Raw genomic sequence first — 20,220 nt, forward strand, 5'->3', positions numbered from 1 at the left:
TTTGGCTGCTGGCTGGCAATATTAGAGCCAGTTTTGTTCATGAAGATGAGAGGCGCTATTTCTGAAGCTTATTAGAAGGGGGTTGCGAATTAAAAGCACTGTAATTTGGCTTGATTACTCTCTTTTGCTTTTAGGTGCAGATTTACATGATTACATGCTGTCAATGGCATACTTAAATGCGAAATACAAAATCGTCACCCAGCGCAATAGCCAACCTAATACATACATTAGCACTACTTATTGCCATCATACATCATACAAAGAGTTCTAATATCATAACATAATAAATGGCCAGTTCCTAGGCACTTCTACGATCCTAATATGAAAATTGAGTTGCTAGGCATTTGTCCGGCATGGCTCATATATGATTAAAGATTCTATATTAAATCACTATCGATCAACAATCAAGTTTCTTCTAACATTCTGGCTATTATTGATTTCGCAATATCAGCCAAAGGCCTACAGCAGCGCGAGCCACCTAAACGTAAGTTGTTTTCCTAATCTTTGCTTCGCTTTGGTGGAAACTAACCGAGGAGCCGAAATGCTTATCGTAACATAATACATTTATGGTCCTACTACTAGACACTTTCAAAGCCTCAAAAAGGAAAGAAGCTGATCTAACAAGTATTTCGATAGACTGGCGTTATTAGATATAGAATACAAGGAAAATAGAATGGCTAATAATTATGCTACGTAGTTTGCCACCTACTTCCATACGCTTCAAAAGCATCCATTACTATATTGCCTTCATGGTTAGAGGGGGGCATTGAATTTGCCAGATGGCCACACCAGCCAAAATGAATTCAAACCCAGACTTTCAGTCTACTTCAGATTGGACAGATTTTGATATCTTTCGACTTGATCCAACTGTTTTTCCAGATTCGACTATGTAAAATATGATGATCATCTTATGCTCCTTTAAGCTGTCCCTGGTGGTAGGGCGAAGTGGTAGAACTCCCGTATGCCAACGGGAGGATCCCGGTTCAAATCCTGGTGAACGCAAGTTGTTTGATTTTTTGAAGTAGTACTGATGTCCTCGTTTGGTGTTTTGTACTCTATCCATTATCTATATTTTGACGATTTCCGCAAGACTGTTTTGGCTCTAGGTGTCGCACCTTATTAGTAGTAGATTTCTTTCCCAACTTAATTCAAAAATATCTTATTCCCCTTCTTTGCAGACATTGGGTCCACCAACAGTCTTTTCTTTCCCTCAGTATGACATTTTAAGGACTTTAAATAAAACCTGGAGCTCGACTCCCCTACAAAAAAAAAAAAAAAAAAAAAAAAAAAAAAAAAAAATGCTCCTTTAAGCTTTCTTGGAGTGCTTTTCAAGGCGCATCCAATGGTGCCAAGTAAAATAAATGATTTGAAAAAACTTATTGAGTAAATTATGAAAATTCGAAAAGAGGTTTCTGGCCAGAAAGTCGAGATTTTACATATCAAAGCCCCACAAAGATGATTTTAGAGGTTACGTTGGATCGATAGAAACATTTTGATTCAAGATATACCATAGTAAAAGTCTTCGTTATCAAGGTGAAAAATGCAATCGTTTGATTTTCAATGAAAACCATGAGGAGTACCTCATGGTTTTTGGTCAATTTCTGGCCATGTTTTTTTGGTCCACAAAAAGTTGAGCAAAGGTGTCAGGAAGTAAGTGCTAGATGAGAGCAATTATTTGGTGCTATTTTGGCCATCTAAAACGGCCTTGAACGCAAGAAAACGCAGTTCAAATGCATTCAGATTTTGCTGTATTAGGCACATTAAGGGCTAAAAAGGGGGAAATACCAGCTTGCTGCTTGTCCGTATTTGAAGTAGCTACGTGTATATGAATGTAAAGTACCACATAAGAAACACATCCACAGATAATATGAAGGGTTCTCATGTGTAAGTGGATGGCCAAAATGAAAGTAGTAGTATTTTGACAAGATACACAAGAGCAATCGGTGGCGCGAGCTGCCGCTGCGCAGGTTGGCTCTCACCGAAGCAAAACGAAAGTAAAGAGCCATCCAAAACATAAAGACTCGTATGCCATACAAATCTGTTTAGATAATGTGGTAAATTTAATATATATATATATACATATATCAAGGGTAACTAAATGGTTATGAAAGGTGCAACGAGCAAATTGACTTTTGGATGCCTCGTTTTATTGCTGTTTCGCATGATAGCGTTCAGAGTTCACTTTAAAGCGGTAGCATCAAAGTGGGAGCTTTCACTTCTGTACGAAGGCGACTTGAAGTGGCAGGCGCGATTGCATGATCTCTACAATCGCGCTTACACAATGGACATAAAGCATTCAATACTAACCACTCAGCGATACATTTTTTGTGGAAATAATGCTTACACCTGTGAAAAAAGATGTCATAAGAGCTGATGCCACATGAAAACAAATGTCGCTTACCAGAGTTTACATAACACATCATTCTCTTGGTAGAGAGATAGACATATAACGCATATACAGTCTTGATTCGAGATTGAGATGTCTGGGATGTCAGCATCACTCTGACAAACCAAGAAACCCGTCGAAGGTGCCTTTTCATCTTGTACAGTGGATAAAAGGCGATACGTTGGTAGCTCTGTTATTTCTTTGTTGGATGCTCCTGAGCAATTGAAAAGAGGTTCGTCGCCATTATCTCTTTCAATGATGTGCAGCAGCTGAAAGATGTCTGGTATTTTGTATAGATGAGCGCCTTATGTAGAGCAATACACTCCCATTGATAGACTTACCAATGATGCAAGGTATCAACACATGTTGTAAGAACAAAGTGATGAGAGGGGTAACAAATAGGATATAGCCGTACAGTACGATAATGCAAGCCAGGTTGAATAAACTTGGTGCTGTCAAATCACATGTCACTGTTGTGCTGTAAAGCACCAAATAGTTTCCATATAGAAACCAAGCAATAGAGAAGACTTTGATAGCATACTGCCAACTGTATTCAATAGAGCCGTTAGAGCACGCTCTTTAAACTGTCAGAGCTTATGAATTACCTCTTCAACGCTTTTTTTGAACTACGACTTTTTTGATCCAGCATTGGAATTCCTATATGCACATAAATGCTGAATAAGGTGGAGACCAATGTGCGTATCGCGTGTACAATCAAGTAAAGTCTCAGTGATCCATCACAGGGCAATTGCCTAGTGTGATACAGTGCCCGTATGATCAAGATGATCTGCATCATATAAACAAATGATTTAGCACTTGCAGGGCTTTTTACAATACGTTCATATAAATACCTGCAATATCAAGTTGAGCACTGATAATAAAATAAATTTACATATTTTTGATGTGTGTTGATTCCAATTCAGTAGAAAATGAGAGCGTGTATTACGTATAAATTGATAAAGATTGATCATTAAATGGTATGTATATTGAAAAGGCAGGGGAAAGAGGCCATCGAGCCATTATCGGTTCATATTATATATATATATATATATATATATTCATGAAGATCCATTCTAATGCTTTCCATTGTTTCTATAATATCATGTATGGAAAAAGACTTTTTCTAATGATCCTATAAAGTTTTCCATTTTTCCTCTGGTTGCCCTGAAATGTCATAAAATCACGGAAATGACGATACGACAAGTGGAGATAATAAATTGTGGGGGGGGGGGGTATTGGCGCTTTCAGACATTGATGCTGTTTCATATTCATACAAGCTTGTTAATAGCCAATCGCCTGATTGATACACACACAATGAGTAAACTAATTCCCGTCAATGAAACTTCATCACTAATGGCTATTTCAAAGTACAGATGGGCTATTAGGTCGCCGATTTAGATCCAATCACACTCATTTTGCACATCAAACACACCCCCCTTAACACTTGCCTCGATGATTGAAAAACAAGAGCCTCTTCTTTTTTTTTTTTTTTTTTTTTAACATTTCTTTCCAGCTTGATTATCCCCTTTGCTACCTTGACTTGATAAATAGAGGACACACAGACAAGAGATAAAGAATGAATTCGAATAGTTGGAGTATTCATCAATTATTTGGTTTGCTCGATCAGAATCAAGATGGATACATTGATGTACATGATATGAAAGCAGTATCACATTTACTGGCAAGCGAGAATGCGGTAATTATCTACATGCAAAACTGGATTAAATACAGCGCTTAATTCAGACCATGGACTCTACAGAATACGCTGTTGGATCAAGTGGGAGACGAGACATCAATTGCATTTTCAGAGTTTGCTTCACTGCTGGATAGACATGAAATAACAGAAAATGATCTCAAGTCGGAACACCTCGGAAAAATCATGAATATAATGGTTACTCATACTTTGTCGGTTCCGTCGTCATCTTCAACCAGCTACAGAGAGCCTAAATTATACGACAAGACTATCGATATGCTGACCTCTGATACAATGAAACACTTGATTGCAGGTGGTGTTGCTGGTGCGGTATCTCGTACTGTTGTGAGTCCAATGGAAAGAATGAAAATCCTATTTCAGGTAATGAATATCATTTGATATCACATGGATCACTTTCATGCGCCCATTTTTATATATAAAAAAGGATGACAGGCACTAACTATTATAAAAAATTCAGGTACAAGGCCCCAATATGCCTGCTTACACTGGCGTATGGTCGACATTGGGCCGCATGTGGAAGGAAGAAGGATGGCGAGGTTTTATGAGAGGAAATGGCACCAATGTCATTCGTATGATCCCGTACAGCGCATCGCAGTTTGCAGCCTATGAGCAGTTCAAATCAGCATTGATGGAGCCAGGAAAATCAGAGTTAGATACCCCAAGACGACTTGTAGCTGGTGGGTTATCTGGCGTTGTTTCGGTAGCATGTACCTACCCATTAGACCTTGTCCGCACTCGATTATCCATCCAGTCTGCATCGCTCTCTATCAGCACCAATAGCAATGTACCAGTAAAGTTACCAGGCATTGTGTCTACTGTCCAGTTGATTTATAAAACAGAGGGCGGTTTGCGTGGATTGTATAGAGGTCTATGGCCAACGACGCTGGTGGGTGGATGCGTGTTGAGTACTGTAGTGCAATGCATTAACTCTTATTTGATACAATCTTTTTTTTTTTAGGGCGTCGCTCCGTATGTTGCACTTAACTTCCAATGTTACGAAGTCTTAAAAGATTATTTAATTCCTATACAAGAAGACCACGGAAACATTCGAAAGCTGTTTTGCGGTGCGTTGGCTGGATCGATTGCTCAGACCATCATATATCCCTTGGATGTACTGCGACGCAGATTTCAAGTGAGTGGCATGAACAGCATGGACTACAAGTACAACGGCACATGGCATGCGCTAAAGACGATGGCACAGAAAGAGGGATTCAAATCGCTCTATAGAGGATTACTGCCCAACTATCTCAAAGTAGCACCTGCCATGGGCGTTACATTTTACTCTTATGAACTATGTAAAGAAATTATGCATGCTAAATAATATAGATTTCCCTTCATTTCACATCTTAATTACACTATACACATCACCTTCCTTTAGATATTTCACACCCACCCACACAATAGATTTTTTTTGTTGTTGTCATACACTTTGTAGAACACCCTTTTTAATTAAATTTTAAGACTGGAAAGATCGGCTACGAGTTGACTAGGCTCGAAATCCCAGATGACAACCTTGCCATCTACACCACAGGTGGAGAATTTGGTGACATTGTCACGTTCACCAGCATAGACACGGATTTCATTGATGGTGTTTTGATGAACAGTGTTCAAAGTGGTATCGTTTTCTGCTTCACCACGAGAATCCATGGTCTTGAAACGAGACAAAACCGAGGCGGTATGTGAGATCTTCTTGCGACCTACATCAAGGGAGCCAGCATAATGCCATCCTTGAGGTCCGTCCTTGGTCTCGTAGAGAATAGGAGCACAGTCGAAACCAGCTGCGACAATTTGCTGCTCATTCGTCCAGATCAGAGATCGGAAGGGCAGTGTGTTGGCAGTGATAGACAAGAAAGTGTGGTTACCGTCAGCTTGAGGATAAACGAGATTGACAGAGGAATCATGGCCTGCAAAGGCAAGAGCGTCACCAGAGGGAGAGAATGCAACAGAATGAACCCATCCACCACGGCCACTACTGAACTCACCACATAGCGTGTTGAAGGGCAACTTGTCGCCCCAACCGGTAGGAGCAGGTTTCTTATCGAGGCCCTTGATGAAAGATGAAAAGACACGAGCCTTCATATCAGCGGAACCAGCAGCCAACAAGACATTGTTGGGATGCCAGTCGATGGACAAGACCGTACTGCGAATAGGCTTCTTCAAGTGCTTACTACCCCACCAGTCATTGTCCTCCTCAAAGTAACAGACAGCAATACAGCGGGCACCACTAGCAACAGCAAACTTTTCTTCATTAGGAGACCAGCGAACAAAAGTGGCGGCACGGTTGATACGCAACAACACAAGTCCAGGCTTCCAAATGCCACCTTCGTTGGTCCAAACATAGGCGTTTCTGTCTTGGGAACAAGTGACAATACGGTTGGTGTTGGGAGCAAAATCAATGCTGGTGATGACTTTATCGTGCTATGTGATTGCGAGTGAGTCGTCTTGGCATGAATTTACGGTATTCAGATGTACTTACTCCCTTCAAGGTAGCTTCCAACTTGGAGTTGGATTGGCCATATTGGTAGATTTTGGCATCATTGGTGTTCTCACAGACAACCAACTCTGCATGTTGTGTGAGTAAACTAGTATGAAAAAACACGGTTTCCATGTATAGGGCTACTTACTGTCCGTGTTGAAAGAATGAGCTGTGATGGGAGCGTTGGTAAGATCGTAGACAGCGGGTGAAGACATTGTTTTATATGGATACAACTACAATACAAGCGGAAAAGCGTAAAAGAGGACTCTTGTCAGTCGACTACTTTTTTTCGAGATGATAGTATAGTAATAAGATAAAAAGAAGAGCTATGACGAATGTTTAATTCAAACAAGTAATGGGTTGGAAATGTACGCGGAGCTGCTCGGTTTGTATCACTTACTTTTTTGTCTCGAGGCATTATTAGGGATGTCGATGTCTAGCTGCTTGATCCACTTGGGTGTATTTCGAGTTTGATGGCTGCTTCAAATGCATCACAAGCACAAAGAGTAGGTGGTGTCATAGTACCGTATTCGCATCTTATCATGGTTGTCACCCAGAACGGGTCAGCAGAGATTGAACAAATGCTCTCGAATGCATTCAATCCAGTTAAATGCCTCTGCATGTGTAATCTGCATTCAATCGTCATGAATTGGAGTGATGGTTTTTGCTAAATCGTCGTATTCCACTCATGAGTAATCTATAATCAGTGGTAATTTATTGTATGGTCGATATTCCATCATAACAAATTAGCCATCAGATATGAAACAAAGATTAACGAGATATCAAGGAGCATCGTCGGCTAAATACTTATATCATCGTTATACTTGTGAGTAATAACAATCGCCATCTAACAAAGAGTTACATCTGAACGCGGTGCCTGAAATGCAATGTGAGTGGGGGGGGGGAGGTACAGATAGACAAAAGGACAACAGGATTTAAAATCACCTTTCTCCCTTTCTCTCTCTCTCTCACACACACACACACACACATACTTACTCCACATTCAATAGCCATGTCAGGTAATAGTCATCAGCAAAAGCAAGCCGTTGTAGGTATTGTAGGAGGAGGTCTTGTCGGTGCATTAAACGCAATTTACTTTGCTCAAAGAGGCTGGAAAGTCGAGCTTTACGAGCTTCGTCCCGGTAAGCATTCTGCCACTTTCAAATAGTATAAATGGGGTGTTGACTAATTTCCCACGATAGATATGCGACTTCCTATTCACCGAGAAAGTAGAAGAGGCAAGTCCATCAATTTAGCTCTTTCAGAAAGAGGTTTGAGTGCATTGAGAGGTACTGGATTGAACCTTGAAAAGACCATCTTGGAGGCATCTGTGCCTATGAAAGCGAGAATGGTTCATATTGGGAAAAATGGAACTCAAATGTCTCAAGCGTACGATGTCAACGGACAGGTAAGGGGCTTTTCGTCATCACCATGCATCGTCAGCTCACCATGGCCGTATACGCAATAGCATATCAATGCTGTCGACAGAGCTAGATTGAACGAACTTTTGCTGGACGAAGCTGAATCATTGGCCAATGTTACCGTTTACTTTGAACACAGACTACTTTCTGCTGATCTCGACAACAATACCGTTGAATTCATGACCAGGTAGCGTATACAGGGAAAAGATGAAGGGATCTGGAGACTGATAGCATGGGTAGTGAGGGCAAAAAGACGTACAAAGTCGACTTTATCATCGGTGCTGATGGTGCCTACTCCAAGACCAGAACACAGATGATGCGCTGTATGAGAATGGACTACAATCAGCAGTACATTGATACTGGCTACTGCGAACTCTCCATGCCTCCTGCTACAGGACCTGATGGCAAGCCTACTTTTGCACTGGATCCCAACCATTTGCACATTTGGCCCAGACATACCTTTATGTTGATCGCATTGCCCAACCCTGATTTCTCCTTTACCTGCACTTTATTCATGCCTTTTCAGATGTTTGAGGATATCAAGACAGAGGATCAACTATTGTCCTTTTTCCAAGAGCATTTCAATGACTCCATCCCACTTATTGGCGAGGCAGCTTTGAAATCTGACTTTTTTGGCAACCCTCGTGGCTCCTTGGTCACTGTCAAGGCATCCCCCCACAACTACAAGGATAAATCCATCATCATCGGCGATGCTGCTCATGCGATGGTGCCATTCTACGGACAAGGCATGAACTGCGGCTTCCAAGATGTGGAAGTATTGCACCAGATCCTGGACCAGCATGGCATCCAGCCTCAACTTAACAAGGAGGGTGTGATTGACGGCTTGGAAAAGGCCTTGGACAACTATTCCAGCATACGTGTGAAGGATGCACATGCTATCTGCGATTTGGCCATGTACAACTACTATGAAATGAGACATGCAGTGACCTCTTATAGATTCTTGGCCAGAAAGAAATTGGAAGGCGCTATTCATGCTGTGTTCCCTCGTGTGATCATTCCATTGTATACCATGGTCAGCTTCTCTACACTCCCTTATTCAAAGGCCATTGATCGTTGGCACCGCCAAACTCATTGGCTCAATGTAGCCATGGTGTCCACCACTGTTGTCACTGCAACGGCTGCTGCTACTTTTGTGGGTCTTAGATACAGAGACCAACTGTTGAGTTCTTTTGGCCATATTGTGGATTCTATCAATAAGTGGAAACAATAAAGATAAATTTATGCAGAATAAATCGTTTGGAAATGTATCATAGGCAAATTATCCTTGAATGTTCTCTTCCAAGTTTGTATGGTGTTTCCAAAATCACTGATCATAAACACACGGGCTCTTCTGGGCCAACCTAGATGTTCAGCACCATAAGCGCCAAAACCAGCACCACCAGCATAACATAATTGAATGCCTTCCTTCTCCAGACAGTAATCATTGACATGATTATGTCCACTATATACAAGAAAGTCAGCCAATGCTTGATTTATATAAATGATATACTATACCAGGATGTCACTTTGATATCGCCAGCTATAGACACCGTATTAGTAAAAGCACATTCCCATCCGTCCACTCGCTCACCTGTTTTGAACGCTTCCAGAGCAGAAATTTTGTTCTTTTTGGAACTAGATACCTGTTCTCGAGCATCGCCCAATTTCGCAACTGGTTTATTGGTATTGCTCTCTTCATGGTAGTCCCTATAGAAAGCAGTTAAGCTTCAGCATGGGATCCTGCATGCGCAATGCTTACCAAATAGGAATATGGAAGAAGGCAGCTGCATTGGGCTTGCTTGGGAGCTTGTTAAAAGTAGAAGCAGACTGTATGATCCAATCCAGCTGCTCAGACTTGATAAAATCATATCCGTCTTGATCATCGCTTTCAGGATAGGCATGCGAATCCAGAAAATACATGGTGAAAGCATGTGTGCTATGCAGTAAGCAGTCTGTGTTAATCGGATGTTCTTGAAACGACGCTGGCCCTGACTTACGCTGCTTTTGTGGTGTCTGTAAACACCTTGAGTATGTAGTTGCCAATGCCTGGAAGATCCACTGGACCTCTCTCCGTTAACGAGTAAGGCATCCGTCTCATGACTTGTAGCAGTTCTTCTCTGGTGAGATCATTTTCATCATCATGATTGCCAAATACAACAGCCCACGGTATCTTTCGCCTCACAACAGGCTCAGCAAATTTGAATGTAGCAGCCCTGGCATCACTCACGCTACCACCATTGATATTATCTCCAGAGAATACGACAAAATCTGGCTTTTCTCGGTCCAGTAGCTTTTCCACATACTCGATAGTAGTAGCGTCTCCCTTGCAATCCATCTAAACAAGGCAGTGGATTAGTCCAGTGTCCACTAGACGTCTATACTATTTACATCTACTGGTATATCTCGGCAGGTTCCCTCTTCGTTGGTAAAGTGGAGATCAGCTAGTTGCAATATCTTGAATTCGCCATTTTCGTTGAATGACAATGGCTTCATTTTTGGTAGCTCTAGTAGTGTCATATCATCAATGAGATGATGCCATTCTCTCTCTCTCTCTCTCTCTCTCTCTCTCTCTCTCTCAAACTCGTCTACAGACTGTACATGTACACATTACCTTTATACCCTTTTCTAAAGTACAAAAATGTAGGCTCGCCAAATCCTTCTTTACCGTCTTTTGCACTGTTCAAATCCACCTTGATCTTGGACCATCCATAAGGTGTCACAGCATATTTGCCAAACTCGATTGCTAATTCTTGTATCGCATCTCTTAATACATCTGGGTTGGGTGGTGTTGTTCTATACCATAGATAGATAGCATCGCCACGAAGAATGGAGTTGAGATTGACATCCACTTTGGTGTACCCCTGAGGAGATGTTTGTTCATTGAGGATGACTACCACACTGATCGCAAAATAAATACCAGCTATCTTTTAGTTGCATACATGCAACACATGTCACTTACTCTGTCACAGGATCCTCCTTGGGCTCTCTCTTGTAGAACAAGTATACGCTCATACCGACAACAACACCTTTATTCAAGTCCTTTTCCACTCTTTCCCAACCCTGTATCGTCCATTAGTGGCCCGATTGATAAATTGAAAACTATAAAACTTACATCCAAGAAGCAGTTACTGGTGAAGCATTGTTTGGCAGTAATTGCAGTGATTGGATCTATGCCATCATGAGTTACGCTGACAACATGTTGTTGCACATTTACACCCACTTTTGGCCTTGTCTTGACTATAATACATGTACAGATGAAATCCACCGACATCTTGATTCAAATCCACTGGAATGCGTCTGTATTCTGCTGAAACGAATGGGCTGGTGCCTTGCTTCACAATGATAGATGTTACTGGGTTATTCGATATGGATGTGTCCTTTGTGTAGTAGAGCCACAGGGATTTGTCGTCTCCTGCTTCTGCAACATCTAATCTCAAGTTGAGGTCGACATTGATCTTGTTCCACTTGGCAAGGTTGGGTATATGAGAGTGGTTGGTTCCTTGCACTATCTGTAGTTCAGTGATCGGCTCCTGAGTGGCATCTTCTTTGTAGTGTAAAAAGACGGAACTAGCACCGTCGACACCTTGATTCAAATCAGTAGGTATTTTGTAGTATCCTGGATAGTTGGCACAAGCGTGATTGAGATCGCAAGAGACAGCCTTGATGTCTGTAATGTAGGCATAAGAAAGCGACAGTAGATTTGCTATTAGAGTCAAAGTGAATGTCAGATAAAACCTCATAGCGTGGTGTTATGGCGACCAACTAGAAGAAAAGCATTGTGAAATGAAAATGTGGTTGTAGTGAATGTAATGATAGATAGACGAATTGAATTACCGCGTTTTATGTAATGTGTCATTGACAGCATCCCAAGGCAAATGCTACTAATCTGTACACACCATGCATGTCATAAAGACGAAGCCACAAAGCAACTTGGATACACTTGACCACAAAAGAGCGGCTCCATCGAGCAATAACTGCAATATAGAAAGACGCTTTCATGCCATGGATCGTTTCTGCTGGTTTTTGCATTCTGCTGTCATCATCACATCAAAAGAAACTCAAAGCCATGTGGTTAGGAAGCATTCAATAAACGGCCAGCAAAAACGGATGTCTTTATATTTGGACTCTTTCAAAAAGAAGGCCTTGCAATTGTAAAAGCTAAATGTAAGTTATTATAGTGAACCAAGTGGCGCTTCTGTTACACATTTGTATGAGCTTAAATGGAATCTAAAACTTGCCATTCTTTTGCATCTCTCTCTTTCCTTTGCTTCTTTTTTAATTTCGCAATATATGCCTACACTTGCGCCTGCCTCCAAAGACATTGGTGATAGCCCTTCGCTGGAAACTCTGTACAAGGACCTGGATCTCTACATGAAGGAATTAGACAAAGAAGTCGCTGCTGCTTCTGCTGCTGCTGCTGCTGCTGCTTCTCCACCTGCTGCTGCTTCTCCACCTGCTGCTGTCGCTGTGAGTCAAATAACATCCAATTCAATTAGCACTAATATTAATCTATAAATTTAGACTACAACAGCATCCAAAGCCAATAGAAAGCACACTACCAAACAGCCTTCTTTCAGCTTCAAGATAGCGGGTGTCATCATGGACGATATGGACGGCAGCAGCAATAGCTCCTCTACCACCACAGCTTCGACCGCTACCACTACACAAATGTCATCATCAGAAGACCAATGCCATCACGACAAAGACAGGCCATCCATAGCACTGTTATCAGAACTGTCTAGGCAATTTGTACAAAGAGTCAATGTCTTGGTGGCATCTAGAAACATATTTTGTTCAACGGAATATCCCAAGAGTTTTACCGGTGAGGAGGCAGTGAACATCCTCATTTTGATCATTGGCCTTGATTGGAGCAGAAAAGAGTATCGGAACCTGGCTCGACTGTTGATGCAGATGGAGAAACCAGCTTTATTCTCGCCCATCGCTTACTCTGACAGGTCATTGAAAAACAACACCTTGTACGATTCATCCAAGGAAGCGTACACATTGAACGAGTCGAGTGAAAATGAAGCATTTGCACAGTCCTTGATCATGCCGTTGGTGGATTGTTACACACCGTTTTGTGTCAAGGGAGTGTCCAGCGGGTGCTATGCTCCTACATGTCCAAACAGAGGTTTGCAACTCTTGACGAAATCAAACATTATCAATGTAAGTGCGTTTTATGAAAGTATGTAGTGGCTTGACTCATGGCTGTGAATGGTAGAAGGAATTGCAGAGAAATATTTCATTGACATCGTCCATGGCATCTTCTCAAGATACGGTAAGTCCAGTGTGTCACAATCAAGTAAAGAAAAGTCCTTGACACTGTCTGCATGATGTGTAGTTGGTGTCCAGATGTTGGTCAAACACAGTATCCAAGGAAACACTACAAAAGACGCCCGCCAAGGAAATGAAGCGGCAGGAAGCCATCTACGAACTCATTTACACCGAAGAAGACTATGTTCGAGACCTCAACCTTCTCGATGAGGTAAGTGGCATGACAGCGCTAATTGGCCTATAAATCACACATCCTCCCCCCCCCCCTTACGAATATTACGATGGTTTATAGTTATTTGCACAACCGCTTTTGAGAGCGCAATGCATAGAATTCGATCGACGAAAAGACTTTTGCAACGAGCTGTTTGGAAATTACATGGAGATAGCAGACATTCATCGCAACATGTATCGCGAGCTGAGAGACCATCAATTGGCGAGTCAAGAAATAGGCGGGAATATAGGCTTTGTCGATGAAATTGGCAGCATTGTGCTTCGTCATGTCGATCACTTTATGCACGCTTACACACAATACGGACCCCATTTCATCATGGCGGAATATGCAGCGAAAAGAGAAGCTGCAAGCAACATTTTGTTCCAAAACTTTATACGGGAAAAGGAAAAGCAAGCTGAGACTCGCAAGCTGCCGTTTCGACATTTCATCATCTTGCCCATTACCCGCTTGCAACGATATCCGTTACTGTTGGACGCTATTCTCAAGAGAACAAACGTAGAATTTGAAAGGCAGACGCTTACCAAATGCATCGACCGTATGAAGGCGGTGGCTGCCACAGTGGATAGTTTGACAGTGGAAGCCAAGAAAATGTTGCGCATTCGAGAAATCAACGACAAGATTCTGTTCAAGCCAAATCATACGCCGTACAATTTGGAGCTGCTAAACCCTGGACGTCGACTGATCTATGAGGGGCCCTTGAAGCGTCGCTCCCATCTGGTAGTCGAGTCGATTGATTTGCATGTGTTTTTGTTTGATCATTTGCTCCTCATGACCAAGCCGAAAAAGAGCGGAGCCTCCATAGTAGAGCATTATGTTGTTTCCAAAAACCCAATACCGCTGAATATGTTGGTCGTCAATGATGTTGCTGAGAATTTCATCTTTAGCACGTTTCGATCAAACAGCGCCACCAAAGGAACTTGTGCCAGTGTGTCCTCCTTGATACCCTCAACTGCTTCGTCACCATTGACACCAGCATCTGCAGCCATGTCTGAAGATTCAGCGACAGCAGTGTTGACACCCAACTCGCAGTACATCAACCAGTCTTCCCTCAATATTCGACATTTAGGCAGACATGGTGGCGAATACATTCTGTATACTGAAACGCCAAGTTCAAGGCTGGTTTGGAAACAAAAGATTATCAGAGCTCAAACTGATCTAGTCATCAAGCAAGAGCCAGATAATGCGTTCAAGGTGTCTACCATCAGTGATACTAAATTTGCATTGTCAGGCAGCGTGAATAACTATGGCAAGGTGACATGCATAGCACCTTTTGGTATGTATCTATAGTCATTGATGATAGCATCATGGAGATGCTAATCAGTATGCCATAAATAGTCGCAAGTAACGGAGCAAAAATGGTGGTTCTTGGCACCCAGCAAGGCATTTGGATGGGAAAGGAAGGTGATACAAATGGCTTGACAAGAGTCTTGATGGTAAATGATGTGGCACAGATCGGTGTACTAGAATTGCAGAATATACTCTTGGTATTGGCTGGTAATTGTTCTTTGCGTGAGCGTGTATCCATGTGTTGTTTTGACTAATGTATCAATGTATCATAGACAAGGTGCTGACAGCATATCCTTTGGTGCAGCTGGACCCTACATCGCCATCCTACATTTCCCCATCTTCCACCAAAAGCACCGTCCATTTTCGCGTATTGGCAAATCATGTCTCCTTTTTCAACTCAGGGACATGTAATGGAAGAACGCTGGTAGTGACCATGAAGAGAAAGGGACCTGACAGTCATTTCAAAGCATACGAGCCAATTTGTGGGGATCTGAATGAGTCTAGAAATGCTAAATATCTGGTGACGAAAAAGTCTTCGTTTATGAGCAAACTTCCACCAGCATGGTTCAAGATATACAAGGTAAGTACATACTGTCATCTAGCATCCATAGAGATATTAATGCAACAAAACAGGAGTTTTACATTGGCACAATGTCTGTGGCGGTTCACTTTTTGAAATCCAAGGTTCTCGTGGCATGTAGTCGTGGTTTTGAAGTCATTGATCTAGACCACCTGAGTGAAGTCAAGCCAAATCTGCCAGATTTAGAGCATCGTGATTTCAATTTTGTTGCTACTTCAGATGCCAAACCTCTCAACATGTTCAAATGCAAAGACAATTTCTTGATGTGCTACGATCAATTCGCTTTTTTGATTACTACACATGGTGATTACGTGAAAAGGTTTAAAAGGTATGTGTATGTATACATGGTGAGTGATGGAAAGCGATGCTGACCGAATGGCATTTTAGGATTGAATGGGAAGGCCACCCTCATGCTGTGGCGTACCGTTTCCCTTATGTATTGGCATTTGATCATAGATTCATAGAGATCCGACATGTCGAGACAGTACGTGCTTTTTTATTAGATATATCGCATGCAACAAGGCATTGACACTCGTGTTATTTTGTGTAGGGAAAGCTAGTGCAAGTGGTTGTTGGTGATAATGCACGCTTATTAACCTCGTCGTTTAGCAACACAAATCCAATTGCGCCAGAGATTTTTGGCTTGATAACACATCCATTTAGAACAGAATACCAGCACATTTTTAAATTAGAGCCTTTATTTTCATCCTAGTTTATGCATCTCATTGTAAAATATCACATTTCCATTACATTTTACTTGTAAATTTTAATAACTACTTGGTTAAAGGATCCTACAAAAGTACTGCAGTGCAAACTCGAAGCGTTTTGAAGGTTTTATGCAGAATAATGTTGAGTTTGCGGTCAAGGCTTGGACTTGAACAATATGGTATAGGTTGGCCACCTCTTTTTCTACGCAAATGTCTTGATACTTCGCCCTTAGCAATATGACATGGTCGCATGAGATAGAGCTGTTGTACGTGGAAGTTTACTCGGATCACTATACAGTATATGGTAACTATAATCCTTACCCTAACCTTGCCGTACTCGAGAATCTTGCTCTATTACAATCCTTCACGTCTATAATAGAGGGACAATCCTACGGACAAATATTGTGCTTGTATTACTTCTTTCAGCTCAAAAGTAGGCAAAATACAACAAGGTTGAGATGCAGATTGGTCATAAAAGTACGAATCTCGACGTACAGAACGCACGGTTGTCACCCTATCCATAAATGCACATGAAACTTCTGTAAAGCTAGTATACTAATATGCGTTTCTAGCAGATCTAATTTACTGGCCTCCTTCATGAGAGATTTGGACTGTATAGTTTATATTTGTTTCCAAATGCTTGCAGGTTTCAATGCTATTTGTATGTACTATAATGGTATACTATTTCCTCATCTCTATAAAGCAGGATTTGCTGTGCGTGGCTCATGCAACCTGATATCATTTTGCCTAGATAATAAAATGTCAAAAAACCATGCAAAACCAAATGAAACTTTGTCTCACATCTACACAAAAGGCTCCGCTCCAAGATGAAAACCCTTCATGACAGCAGGATTACGGCAATTCACAAAACGCTTCTTTTAGCACTGAACCAACTTACAAAATATGGTGGAAGCAAAGAACGAAGTCTTAGCCAAAAACGAAGCCTTATCCAAGCAACTACAAAAGCTCTTGAAGGCCCAAGACACTCGCTTAGAATTGTATCGAGAATTCGACATGTAAGTTTTCAAATTAATCAACACGAGGACGCGACGACTGATCGATAGAGCAGTGCATTCAAGGATTACTTGAACGGCAAGTGTCCTGCTGAGCAGTATCATTCCGTTTGCAAAATTGTTACGGAGGGTTTCCAAGATGTATCTCAAGAAATTCAGGATGTTGAAAAGAGTGTCAATGAATCTGATAAAGTAATTGGTGGTATGATTCGACAATTGCAGCATGTTGAAAAGGAGAGATTAGAGAAGGTATATAATGGTAGCATAGGAATGAGGTGGGAGTATAGATATTGATATCATGCAATGATAATAGACTGCCAAATTACAAATCTTGATCATTCAAGCCAAAGAATCGGATAAAGACTTTGATGAGACGATCAAGCAACAACAAGAAAGGTAATATTTAATAGTTTGCGGAAAGACATATACAAATGGCTCGTGTTTGCTGATACAATATAGTGTGAAAGAGGTTACCGACAAGGTCTATGAAGTCTGGGATGAACTTAGAGAGGAAATGCATGGTGTAGCGTCACTCATCTGTTAGACAATCATTGTGTATTATATAAAATATGGTTTTATTCTTGAATCTCGTCTATATACAGTTCGTATTTACATGCCACTTGATCTCATATCTTCCAAGCGCTTAACAATGAATAAACTGGTATCCAAGAATCTGTCAACACAGTTGGCAAGACATGCTTCTTCAGAACGATCCAACTTGTTGTTGACTTTGGAAATGCACTTATCCTAACCCCACAAAACATGATATATCAGCATTTTGCTCTCACTGATTCCTCTGCATCGACCCTCCACTTACCCAACAGTTGTCAGTCATGCTGTGAACAGTTTCTTGAACACGGGCTTTAGCTTGTTCGGCTTCGAGGAACTACAGACATGAACCAAATGTCAATCATCATTGTTCTCTTTCCTAGAGCTCCACATCAAAGATCCGTCCATCCTTGAATCATATGATCTTACCTGAGCGAGTTCACGTTGATCGTTTTCACTGAATTGAGGTTGAGACATCTTTGTTTCTATTGAAGTGTGTAGAAAAGAAAAGAAAAAAAAAAAGAGGTTTTAATGATGGACCCAAGCTTAAAACCTGCCAAAATACCTTGCTCGACTAGAGTGACTGGTGTCAAACAGACTTGTTTCCATACCTCCAGCATATAGATCTTATAATCAGCCATTGACATTCATTAGGATCAAAAGAATGCATCAAAATGAAAAACTGAAGAAAGAAATTTATCAATTGGTTGGATCAACTACTTTTTATTCTTGATTTCTACTGCTAAATCAACTTTGCCAACGATTGTATAGCAACCTTCGATGTCTGGCCACCCTTTCATTGCACCTTGGCTGGAATTGCATTGCCAAAGATGCCCCCTTTTAACACTATAAACACTGACAATGCCATCGCTGTCGCCTTCCTTTTCTTGCACCATTTATCCTGAATACCTAGCAGAGGTGATTGGTAATGCAAGTTCAATTGGATCAAGCTCTAACATGAGGGAAAGATCCACAGTCTGGTTTGGATGTGAGGGTTTGAATGATGTGACCCTGCTTTAATGAAGATTACCGACATTGATGTCGAGGTAAAAAGCAATGAGAATTATGAACCTGTTCAGTTGTGAAAGTTCAAAACCCTGCCATTCTTATTTTACTTTGATTGTTTGACTATGAGGGGTAATATCTTGGTAAATGGTTATTCTCTTTATGAGTTGCGGAATCAATGATCAAGGCGCTGAAGCTACATGCTAATAGGCTTTTTCATAAAGTTCGATAGAAGTATTTATAAGACATCGGCAAAATAAAGCGTAATCAACACAACCATGAGTCCTAATTATCATCATTTTTGCTCTGATCCTCTTCGCTTTTTTTTGCCTTTTTTTTTTCTATAATTTTCTGGGCTAGAGCTGTTCTCTCTGCTTGCTTCTGTTCTGTAATAGCCTAATTTGCTTTCTTCAAGTTGGCGATGATAAGCTGCTTCATTAATCCTTTTCAAATTCAACTGATGTCGTTTGAAAGAATACAGCAAATCGACCGTGTCTTTGAAATCATGCAGTTCAGAGAGACTCCGGAAAGAACAAATCACCATGGTGGAAAACAACCGGCGAGCTCTCGTCGATACATTTCAAATCAGGGATAATAAAGATCTGGCATATCAAGTAGATTTTAAACAATTAATTAATAGTAAAAAAAAAGTTATATCAGAGTCAGGAGGGGGAGGTTTTCATTCGCTAATATTGCTCTTGAGATGGCGGCATAAAGCTGGCCATGCTTAAATATAGGACTTGTGTAAGATCTACAGCGACTGTTTCAAGAGATTTTCATTGCAAAATACACCTTGATAGTAGGAAAACACTCTCATTCAAGAACAGAAAATGATTTGGGCTGAACAATTATCCTTATAATTCCATGATCCCTATTTAATCATCATTATTGTCATCATCAGAAAGGCATTTGGGTCAGCCAACAGCAGCGCCGCCGCCAAAATTGATTCAAACCCGGTTTGTTCTTTCTGCTCAAGATTGGATAAATTTCGTCTTTTTTTTCGACTTGATCGAACTATTTTGCCAAATTCGACTGTACAAATTGTAATGATCTTCCTAAGCTTCCTAATGCATTCTTGGAGAACTTTTCAAGGCGCTTCCAGTGATGCTAATTCTAACAGGTGTTTTGAATGAATTTACTGAGCAATTTGGTAGAATATGAAATGAGGTTTTTTAGCGAAAATAGCCAGATTCTGCATATGAAGGCCTTACAAAAGGTGTTTCAGAGGTTGCTTCGGATCGAAGGAAACATTTTGATTTAATATATATGCCATAGTAAAAGTCTTCCTTTTCAAGGTGAAAAACGCGATCGTTTGATTTTCAATGAAAACCATGAGATACCTTTCGTGGTTTTTGGTCAGATTTTGGCCAATTTTTTCAGATTCTAAAAAAGTCGAGCAAATGTGTTAGGAAGTTACTACCACTCAAGTAGAATTGTTTGGCGTCATTCCGGCGGCTCAGAAAGGTTTATATGTCTATATATTATAGTACAGGATGGTACATATAGCTCTATGATTCCAGACGACAACTCGCTATCAAACACAAGCAGCAGGTCCACTGGGTTATATGTTTTTGGT

At 41.0% G+C, this 20,220-nt stretch overlaps 6 protein-coding genes across 6 annotated transcripts; 3 read left to right on the forward strand and 3 right to left on the reverse strand.

Moving 5' to 3' along the window:
* Window positions 1-3,962: 3,962 nt before the first annotated feature.
* Window positions 3,963-5,421, forward strand: ATC70_003449 (uncharacterized protein; the record flags this gene model as incomplete). Its single annotated transcript, XM_064822809.1, has 4 exons — window positions 3,963-4,082; window positions 4,146-4,460; window positions 4,558-4,986; window positions 5,059-5,421. 4 exons carry the CDS (start codon window positions 3,963-3,965, stop codon window positions 5,419-5,421), a joined length of 1,227 nt encoding a protein of 408 aa, XP_064679409.1.
* A 128-nt stretch (window positions 5,422-5,549) lies between these two features.
* Window positions 5,550-6,791, reverse strand: ubc8 (ubiquitin-conjugating enzyme E2 H; the record flags this gene model as incomplete). The annotated part of the gene is made up of 3 exons (XM_064822810.1): window positions 5,550-6,518; window positions 6,577-6,662; window positions 6,725-6,791. The coding sequence occupies 3 exons, from the start codon at window positions 6,789-6,791 to the stop codon at window positions 5,550-5,552; spliced, it is 1,122 nt and encodes a 373-aa protein (XP_064679410.1).
* Window positions 6,792-7,588: 797 nt separating this feature from the next.
* On the forward strand, window positions 7,589-9,228 carry ATC70_003451 (uncharacterized protein; the record flags this gene model as incomplete). The annotated part of the gene is made up of 4 exons (XM_064822811.1): window positions 7,589-7,718; window positions 7,779-7,984; window positions 8,045-8,184; window positions 8,238-9,228. 4 exons carry the CDS (start codon window positions 7,589-7,591, stop codon window positions 9,226-9,228), a joined length of 1,467 nt encoding a protein of 488 aa, XP_064679411.1.
* Window positions 9,229-9,236: 8 nt separating this feature from the next.
* ATC70_003452 (uncharacterized protein) lies at window positions 9,237-11,737 on the reverse strand (the record flags this gene model as incomplete). The annotated part of the gene is made up of 10 exons (XM_064822812.1): window positions 9,237-9,459; window positions 9,513-9,537; window positions 9,589-9,704; window positions 9,757-9,933; window positions 9,995-10,332; window positions 10,386-10,501; window positions 10,609-10,895; window positions 10,957-11,057; window positions 11,110-11,165; window positions 11,218-11,737. 10 exons carry the CDS (start codon window positions 11,735-11,737, stop codon window positions 9,237-9,239), a joined length of 1,959 nt encoding a protein of 652 aa, XP_064679412.1.
* A 5,243-nt stretch (window positions 11,738-16,980) lies between these two features.
* Window positions 16,981-17,634, forward strand: ATC70_003453 (uncharacterized protein; the record flags this gene model as incomplete). Its single annotated transcript, XM_064822813.1, has 4 exons — window positions 16,981-17,093; window positions 17,147-17,339; window positions 17,404-17,486; window positions 17,550-17,634. 4 exons carry the CDS (start codon window positions 16,981-16,983, stop codon window positions 17,632-17,634), a joined length of 474 nt encoding a protein of 157 aa, XP_064679413.1.
* Window positions 17,635-17,699: 65 nt separating this feature from the next.
* ATC70_003454 (uncharacterized protein) lies at window positions 17,700-18,116 on the reverse strand (the record flags this gene model as incomplete). The annotated part of the gene is made up of 3 exons (XM_064822814.1): window positions 17,700-17,837; window positions 17,908-17,976; window positions 18,069-18,116. The coding sequence occupies 3 exons, from the start codon at window positions 18,114-18,116 to the stop codon at window positions 17,700-17,702; spliced, it is 255 nt and encodes an 84-aa protein (XP_064679414.1).
* Between the last annotated feature and the right edge of the window lie 2,104 nt (window positions 18,117-20,220).

This window comes from Mucor velutinosus (assembly GCF_035048745.1).
Source record: "Mucor velutinosus strain NIH1002 chromosome Unknown tig00000165, whole genome shotgun sequence".
Taxonomy (NCBI): domain Eukaryota; kingdom Fungi; phylum Mucoromycota; class Mucoromycetes; order Mucorales; family Mucoraceae; genus Mucor; species Mucor velutinosus.